Genomic DNA, 9,517 nt, shown 5'->3' on the forward strand with positions numbered 1-9,517 from the left:
GAAATTGAGACTCATCAAGCTAGGAAACATTTTTCCAGTCTTCTGTTATTCAGTTCTGGTGAGCCTGTGTGAACTGTAGCTTCAGTTTCCTGTTCTTAGCTGACAGGAGTGGCACCCAGTGTGCTCTTCTGCTGCTGTAGCTGATCTGCTTCAAGGTTCAACATGTTGTACATTCAGAGATGCTCTTCTGATTCTTTACTTTTGTGCTGATCCCAGCAGATCAGCACTTTCTGAAATAGTCAGACGATATTAAATTCCAGTCATCACTAAACTATATGTGACTAAGCGGACATGAATTCAACCTGACTGGCTGACAGATGCATGGTAGAAATTCTAGTATTAGTATGAAAAAAGAAGAAAGGACCTTGAGGCCTTTTCGTTTTTGAATATCAGGTATCTAAATGCATATCGCTCTTTCTCTGCTTGCACAACATCGTTCCCACAGTGATCCTATTTCATTTATTCCAACTAGATCAAACTGCTGCCGGATAGGAGGAATGTGTCATGCGATATGTACACATGAAGGGTCTATGCAGTGCTAATGGAAGCGACTTGTTTGAGTGGCCTATTTATGCGCACCTCGCATGAGTCATGGAGTGCTCTCCAAATTTACCGGCTGTAATGCGGCCAACAACACAACAGTACAGCTTCATGATGAATTATTGATGTGAATGCAAGCTGAAAAATAATATGATTCACTATTCTTGTGCAGAAGAATAAAAGCAGCGCTCTCACAAAGATGGAAGTCATAATCTCTTTTTGAGGCAACATGAAACATATAAATGGAAACTATTTTAATTAATTGTGCTTGTGTGAAATTTTCTTCGGCACATATTATGGTCGTCATTTTCCTGTCACAAAGTCTGTCTTGATCCCTTGATAATCTTACAAAGTGCTTTTCAAGTCGCCTTATCCCCGCGCTCATTTTATCTTTTTTTTTTCCATCCCATCCTTTTGCATTTTGCTTTGGTGTGACATCAAAGAGGTTGCACTACAATCACGCTGCATTTCTCTTTCAAGTAAAGGGAGATAATAGAACAAGATTACTGCCAAAAGTGATTTGTTAAGTGCATTAGAATAACTGCTGAAACTTGGCAAAGGGCCTGTTACATCAGAGGGACTGCTATGAATTGCACCTGCAAGTAGGAGATAGGTTTGAAAGAAGAAGAAGAAAAAACACTGCATAACTGCAAACCAAATTGCAAACCGCAGATTTTAGTTTCTCTATATGTGGAGCATGTATGTGTAATTCGTCTCTCCCTGGGGACCAGGGAAAGCATCATTACCCTGCAGATAGTTGTGCAATATATGAAAACAGTCTGAAAGGCTTGTTTTTCAGTAGCAACAAGAAAACAGTTATGAGTCATGAGTTGAGACTGAAATGGACGTACAGGATCATGACTCTCCCGCTTAAACCCGTCTGAATCATCCCTTTATTCCCTCCCACCTTTAGGCCACTTTATGTTGCTTCATGAAAGGATGAGTTTTGTTTGACCATGTGAGAGGCTGAGCAATCTGCCACACAGAGGGCAGATCTGCTATATTTAGCTGGGCATATGCTGCGACATATCAAACTACAGGGAAAAGTCCCGGCATGGAAGGTTGTAGTTCAAGGCTCAAGTTGTGAACTTGAGGCTGTGCAGGTCTGTATAAATACTTTGAATTGTTGTATTCAGGGTAAATTATTGAAAAGCGATAGGTCGTAGGGTCTAACAGGGAGCAGACATAGAGATCTCAAATGCATGTAACATGATGCTTGGTTTGAGTTTACTTTTATGTGATCGTAATGCCAAATTTTACTCAGTCGTGACAGACCACACAGGAAGCTGTTGTTGCACATGTCAGCTAACGCAACTGCAGCAATAGCTCTTCGGTCAACAAGACAGAATAATTAAACAAGTGGCAAGAAATGTCTGGAACTGATTTTAATAAACATATATTTTTAAAAATGCATTTAGGCAGCAGGCTCGTGCAAACAGAGCTGAAGATAAATGGTAAACACCAAATGCCAAATATTCTAACATCCAGTCCAAATATGGGGCAAGTCCCCCCAAAATATTACAAGATACTTTATTTCCCATTGTGTAGTATCTTCATGAGTTCTCTCATCAGACCCTTGCTGTCTGGTAAATGCAAGCAACTTTTAAACCTCACGGCGTAAGTTTGTAACACATCTTTAAGTCTCATGCAAAAAAAAAAAAAATACAATAAAAAAACAGCAATTGTAGATAATCATAAACACGAGGCACAAAGTCAGGGATATAACTTGTAATATAATTTTTCCAGCATTGGTTTACATTTATATTAACTGCTATGTTTATAATCAATCATCACACTAGCCAAATAAAGCTACAGAAGCAGAACTTGTGACTGGATTTGATTTCACAATTGTGTGTTTTAACATTTCTGTCATCAGAGGAAAAAATAATTTATTCTTCTTATGAATTATTTATTCTTCCAAAAGTCTCTGTGTGAACCATGGTGGCCGCCGATACGCTGCACTGCGATACACACATTTCACATGCTCTTTGTAACTGCTACAGGAATGAAAATAACATTTGTTTGTTTACACAATAATTTTCATAATAATTCCAGGTTTGATGCACAGCAGGGGATTATCTATAAATACAGTGAAGCTAATTAAGACACTCTGTGTTCTTAAAAAGGTCAATTGGGCTTCTACCTCGGAGAGATACATTTGTAAGTTATACTCTACACGCCTAAATTATTTTCATATTTCATTGTTATGAGTTGTTGTCTGTTCAGATTCTTTATCCACCATTATGGTTTAACATAACTGGTTTTATTATCATTAAAGAAGGCATTACGTTCAGGATCTTTATCACTCGAGCTATGAGCAACAGTAAACAGTGGATTGTTTACACCTTTGTGGAAAGCTGCCTTTTGCAATCAAATCTGGAAAGACATTAGTCACTGAAGTGTATACGCCCACCAGATTTTACATTCACTGATTTTTTGTAAGGAACAACATAGACAGTAAAGTAAGCACTGTACAGGCTAAAGTAAACATGAGTTGAATCTGAATCCTTTCGTTGGCACCTGAGCTCGTAATGAGGTTTCTGCTCAAAGTCTTCAACTCTCTGCTCTCTCTGCATCCACTGCACTAAAAATCCATCTGCAACACAAAGTACATTAAATGAATGACTAATTTTTCTATATTATATGTAGTGGTGAATAGTCAGTAGTGGCAAGTCTCCCATGTACAATTAAATCTATATATTATATATTATTCGATATACATTACATGTTGTACACTGCTCCAAAAATTAAAGGTACACTCTGTAATCAGAGTATTGATCTGGTCAGTTAAGTAACAGAGGCTTTTGTTAATCAGTTTCAGCTGATTTGATGTTAATTAAATTAACAGCAGGTACACAACAGGGACAACAGCCAAAACAGGATTTTTTTTATTACTAAACAAATATGTAAGACTGCTTTCTTCCATTTGCACCATATCTCTAAAATTAGAAATATCCCGTCTCAGAGTGACGCTGAAAAACTTCATGCATTTATTACTTCCAGGCTGGACTACTGTAATTTTTTATTATCAAGATGTCCTAAAAACTCCCTGAAAAGCCTTCAGTTAATCCAAAATGCTGCAGTAAAAGTACTGACAGGGACTAGAAAGAGAGAGCATATTTCTCCTGTTTTGGCTTCCCTTCATTGGCTTCCTGAATTGAATCCAGAATTGAATTCAAAATCCTGCTCCTCACATACAAGGTCTTAAATATTTAGGCCCCATCTTGTCTTAATGACCTTGTAGTACCATATCACCCCATTAGAGCACTTTGCTCTCAGACTGCAGGCTTGTTGTTCCCAGAGTATTTAAAAGTAGAATGGGAGGGAGAGCCTTCAGTTTTCAGGACTCTCCTCTGTGGAACCAGCTTCCAGTTTGGATTCGGGAGACAGACACTATCTCTACTTTTAAGATTAGGCTTAAAACTTTCCTTTTCAATAAAGCATATAGTTAGGGCTGGACCAGGTGACCCTGAATCCTCCCTTAGTTATGCTGCAGTAGGTGTAGGCTGCTGGGGGATTCCCATGATGCACTGAGTATTTCTTCTTTATACACCTCTCTGCATTGAATCATACGTGTTATTAATTTCTGTCTCTCTTCCACAGCATGTCTTTTGTGCCCTCTTTCTCCCCTCACCTCAACCAGTCGGAGCAGATGGCCGCCCCTCCCTGAGCCTAGTTCTGCTAGAGGTTTCTTCCTGTTAAAAAGGAGGAGTTTTTCCTTCCCACTGTGGCCAAAGCGCTTGCTCATAGAGGATCGTATAATTGTTGGGTTTTTCTCTGTATGTATATTGTAGGGTCCACCTTACAATATAATGCACCTTTAGGCACCTTCAGCATAGCCTCAAAAGCTTGGAGGAGAATCCAGGAGAGCTGGACTGGGCTGTAGAAGGTCCTTAGCCCGTCAGCAGGAGTAACTGCTCGATTGTGCAAGGAGGAACAGAATGAGGACTACAGAATGACCTCCAGCAGCCCACTGGTGTGAATATCTCTGACCAAACAATCAGAAACAGTTGTCATGAGGGTGGCTTGAGGGCCTGACGTCCTCTAGTGGGCCCTGTGCTCACTGCCCAATATCATGAAGCACACCTGGCATTTAGCCTAAAATACTGGAATTGCCAGGTTCACCACTGGCGCCGTGTGCTTTTCACAGATTAGAGCAGGTTTACCCTGAGCACATGTGACAGACATGAAAGGGTCTGGAGAAGCCTTGAAAAATGTTATGCTGCCTGTAACAATTTTCAGCATAACTAGTTTGGTGGTGGGTCAGTGATGGTCTGGCGAGGCATATCCATCAAGGGACACGCAGACTTCTACAGACTATGCAACGGCATCCTGACTGCCATTAGGTATCGGGATGAAATTCTTGGACACATTTTAGACCTTATATTGGTGCAGTGTTCTGGGTTCCTCCTGGTGTACAATAATGCCCAGGCTCATATGGTGAGAGTATGCAGGCAGTTCCCTGGAAGGAATTGATACCACTAACTGGCCACCACACTTGCCTGATCTAAATCCAACAGATCACCTCTGGGACATTATGTTTCAGACAATCCAGTGCCACCAGATTGCATCTCAGACTGTCCACAGTTTCAGTGATGTCCTAATCCAGATCTTCCAATTTCATTGGAAGCATGCCCTGATGTTGTCAGGCACGCATACAAGCACGTGGGGGGCTACACGAGCTACTGAGTACCATCAAACGATGTGGCGTCCTTTTATTCCTAACACATTAGATCTAAGTGTTCCTTTAAATTTTTTTGAGCAGTGTATATTATATATATATATAATGTGACCTTTTACTCTGTAATATTAAGGTTCCAATAAAAGATTGGGCTTGTATTTGTCACCCTCATTCAAGTCAAGTCAAAAATCATTGACTTGACTTTCACTAATACGCATGACAATAATAATAGTACTAACATAACTCACGAAATTAGCTATGTGTAGGGTCATGTCTGAAGTTATAGTTGCAATATTCCAATATAACGTTTTTAGAAATTCACATGAGAAGTTTTTATGAGTGGTAACAGTGCTGAGGCTGTCTTACTGTGGTAAAATGAACAGTGCAGGAGATGGCGATGATGAGAAGCCCGATGATGACTGAGGCAATAGCCACGTAGAGCGCGTTCCTGCCCAGCCGCCTGGAGCCTTCGTAGTCTCCGCTGTAATAACTGTTTCTAGACTGGAAGAGAGAAATCACTGTAAAGAGTAAAAACTCACCGGCAAACCTGCTAAAAACACTTGTCCTCAAAATGTGGTACGCAGAGCTCTCTGAAAAGTCTATGAAAAAAGTTTAATCAGTGGTTTTGTTTTTTGTTTTTTTTTTATTTGCCAAGTGAAAGTTTATTTCCATCAACAGGCAGCATGAAAATGTAATTTCCCAAAGTGGAAGATGAAGTAAGTTTGTTTGATGGGCAGAGCAGGTGTCTGTGTGACTGGGTTACATCTTAGGGTCCAGCACATCAGAACACTGTGTAAGCGTTACATTTAAAGCAGCCTGGACAAGAACATGTTTCATTTCTCTCTGACTCATTATTTCCTTAATATTAGAGCACAGAGCATGCATAGTCTAACACAGAGGCGTGGGCAATTCATTCTCCCAAGGGGCCACGTGACACACTGGAACTGTTGTGGAAGACCAGAGCAATAAGCTGAACTCTGCTCAGTATTTATCTCTTTATACACTGCTACTGGTAAGAGTAGATGTTATTATCAGTCGTTAGCTGTGGGCTCTTGGGAAAATTAATTGCCCGCCCATGGTCTGACATGATATATTAAAACCCCATCAGCTGATCTAAGTTTTATTGTTTATACTTACCATGATAGAGAAGACCAAGGCCACAATGTTGACGGGGTATGCAGGACAAAAGCATGTAAAAATGGTCAAACAAAGGTAGCTTTGAAGAGGAGGTGGTAGTTCCTCTACATAACCATTGTCAAAACATTCGCTCCCACTTAAGGAGCTCTTTAACTGTGGATTTAGCACTCCAAGTGCCATCGAATCTGACAGCGAGAGGTGAAAACCCGAAATTTAAAAATGTTACAGAAAAAACAGAAGCTAAAAAAGTGTTCTAAATACAGCAGGAGGGCGTTTAAGTCTAACTTTTAACTTTGGAAAAAAAATAATGAAACCAACAGCTTAAAACTCAGCTTGAAAAGTCTGGTCTTGTATACCGGGTCTAATCCTTCCTCATAGCTGGGAAAAAATGAAGTTTGTAGGGAGAGAAGGCGAAGCAGAGCTGGGAGAGGATCACTAACCCTGCTGGCCTCCATCCAGAACTCTGACCCTGATAGAAGTGTGAGGGATCAGACTGTTTACCACTGCTGGCAGCCCACACAAACATAGTCACTGCACTGCAAGATGGATTCATGTTGTTAGCACAGCACGACACATGCATGGAACTTCTGATGAAACAATGCACCCTGTTTTTTAGTTTGTCGGGTTAAAGACCGTGAAAATTATGAATATGGGAACAAGTCCTTCAGGCATATTCACTGTATTTGTTTACTCTGTCAACTCTATCCATGCAGTTTTGGTGAAAGTTCTGTTATTAAATTTGCTACTGAAGGGAAGTCTATGAATACTTCAACCCACCAAAATTGGGAGGACTTTCATAGACTACAGGTAAAAGTGGATGCAGACTTCTTGCAAGACTTCTTGTTGTTTCGTTCAGTAGTCTACAGGAGTCTTTGTGGTGGGTCAAAATGTAACTTTATTATTCTGCACTCGTAGTTCTATCAAGTGTGACAAGATACCCAACACCACTGGCTGAAATGTAGCCCCAAACCATGACAGAGCCTCCACCATGCCTGACAGATTTTCATACCAGTTGTTTTTTCTCTGTTTTCCTTCCTTAAAAATGGTTTCTTGACAGCTTTCCTTCTACTGAGACCATTTCTGATGAGGCTTCAGCTAACAGTAGATCAAGATCTGTATCTCTTAGGTCCTATGTCAGGTCTTGGCTGAATTGTTTTTTATAGACATGACTTTCAGGTATTATTCATCTGCTGTAGATAGTTCTTTAGGCCACTTCCTTTTTTGTCCTCCACCACTTTCAACACATTTTTTACAGACATGCAGCACACCTTGCTGAGATATGCCAAGTTTTCAGATAATAGCAGCTTGGGAATCACGGTGTTGGTGCTAAAATACGTCTATGTCCGTCAATCTATGTTATCTTTGGTATTTTTTATAGAGTCAACTAAAAAATGGGAACGAATTATGTGTTTTTGTGACAGGCTGCTAGTAACAATGTGCCTAAAGATAGAATTATTTGATAAGTTCTCTGTCACTCATCACTGGAGTTAGGTGGAGTTTATATGTTGGAATGACTCACAGTCCAGCGTTTAGTAGTTTAAATTAACAACACAGACCAAAATGTTTTCGCACCAGGCTGCAAACATGTTTATCCCTACTGTAAGGTTGTGCATTTGATTAAGGGAGCGAATCCAGCCTCAAATAGCCATTCTGTGAACTGCAACTTTTGGCACTCGTGTTTTGGCTTCATTTTTCAGCCTCAGCAGTTGAAGTTTGGCAGTTATATACACCGACTATTTGTGCCAGTATACCAATTTAAGAGGCGGCATTTGCTCTTAAGATTTCAAACACGCAGGTCAGTTCACATGACTTCAGTGCGCATGTGAACAAATGTTGGGTTAAAAAACAAAGGAGTCACAAACACTTTAGAATAATTTATTAGGATTTTCAAATTGAAACTGTCAGGAAAAAAACAAAGAAAAAAAAAGAAAAGCATTGCTGTAAAGCTTGGCGGGGGACAGCCCAAATCTTAAACTTTAACCGAGCTCATGTAGAGCTACAAACTCCATTCAAAGCATTGGCCCTTTTCCTTACAACAGCACAACAAAAGACATCATTAAAATCAATATACAAGGGGAACAAGATCTCAAAACAGAAAAATATAGTTTCTTTTTTTTTCTGAAAATAAGTCTTAATGCCGCAGAATTATCCACTTGTCGTCTGCTATTACCAATAATAGTACTATTTTCATTTGTAAGGTAAAAAATAACTTATTGCTTTATTGTAAGTTAAAAAGTTACAGTGTTGGTGTCCAGCAGTAGTTTTTTTTTTTCTTTTATCATGTCCCAGCCCGTCTGACAGAGGAACTACTGGCTGGATCAGGAAGTTTTCTGCTGTGCTGAACATCAAACAGGCTGCAGCAAGAAGGCTGAACAAACAGGCTACTTGTTTTTGCAAAGGTTGAATTTGTTCCAGCTTTTTGACTTTTCCTGCCAGCCAGCGCCGTCTTGTACTGAGGCCCCCGTATCAGAGCCGACTGGGAGCGAGACCCTGTTCCATTTCTGGTTCCCTGCCCAAAACCCTGTCTGTTCACCACCACACTGAGCAGCAACTATATATAAACAGTTATCTGTTGGTTCCAGAGGTGCACAAATTTATTAAAACGAAGTGTGGAATGGGAGAGAGTCAGGGGGGAGAAGAGCAGATGAACCCAAATGGAGCAGGGCAAACGTTCTGGTTTTTTTTCAGTACCAAAGGAAAAAAAGGCAATCAAAACGCTCCTTCGCTGACGAAAGTAGTTCCATATTACACCTTGATGTATGCGCACAAACACTCACTCGCACGCACGCACGCACACACGCAGACGCAATCACATGCACCTTCAATAGTGATAAGAGGAAAGAACATGATCGTGATTTTTCTACAACTGCTTCTCTGAGAATGTCCTTCATTTGTTTGTCACGGTGGAGAGCACCGCATAAAAGAATTTTCTTAAAAGAAATAAAATAAACAAAAACATTAAGAAGAGAAACGCGCAAAAAAATATATATATAATATTTTCAAAAATCAGGAAGTGAAGTCAAGTCCCGAATCGCCAGAAACCCCTTATTTCTCCTGTTTTAAAGTTGTTAATCATCCAAAGTCCCATCGTGGTTTCATAAACTGTTTTCCACGAAGACGCAAGAGACAAATTCGCTTATTTTTTTCTCTCTCTTTTTT

At 40.1% G+C, this 9,517-nt stretch overlaps 2 protein-coding genes across 2 annotated transcripts in view; one reads left to right on the top strand and one right to left on the bottom strand.

Annotated features, from left to right (window-relative positions):
- The window catches only part of dnai1.2 (dynein, axonemal, intermediate chain 1, paralog 2), a 33,940-nt gene extending 28,402 nt beyond the window's left edge, over nt 1–5,538 (top strand). Inside the window, exon 21 of the mRNA XM_084927896.1 lies at nt 4,144–5,538. The gene's annotated coding sequence lies outside the window, so the exon portion shown is untranslated. The remainder of the gene's footprint in view (nt 1–4,143) is intronic.
- On the bottom strand, nt 1,215–6,757 carry LOC146386683 (transmembrane protein 233). Its single transcript, XM_084927901.1, has 3 exons — nt 6,359–6,757; nt 5,588–5,722; nt 1,215–3,136 (listed from the first exon to the last, which is right to left on the bottom strand). Exons 1-3 carry the CDS (start codon nt 6,536–6,538, stop codon nt 3,125–3,127), a joined length of 327 nt encoding a protein of 108 aa, XP_084784027.1. The 5' UTR covers nt 6,539–6,757; the 3' UTR covers nt 1,215–3,124.
- Between the last annotated feature and the right edge of the window lie 2,760 nt (nt 6,758–9,517).

The sequence above is a fragment of the Perissodus microlepis genome, chromosome 5 (assembly GCF_051167445.1).
Source record: "Perissodus microlepis isolate ML-2025 ecotype Zambia chromosome 5, ASM5116744v1, whole genome shotgun sequence".
NCBI lineage: Eukaryota > Metazoa > Chordata > Actinopteri > Cichliformes > Cichlidae > Perissodus > Perissodus microlepis.

Excerpts from the sequence above, each read along its gene's own strand:
- LOC146386683 (XM_084927901.1), bottom strand. The coding sequence starts at position 6,538 with ATGGCACTTGGAGTGCTAAATCCACAGTTAAAGAGCTCCTTAAGTGGG. Across the intron at positions 5,723-6,358 it reads CCTTGGTCTTCTCTATCATG|TCTAGAAACAGTTATTACAG; the intron begins GTAAGTATAAAC and ends TCTCTCTTCCAG.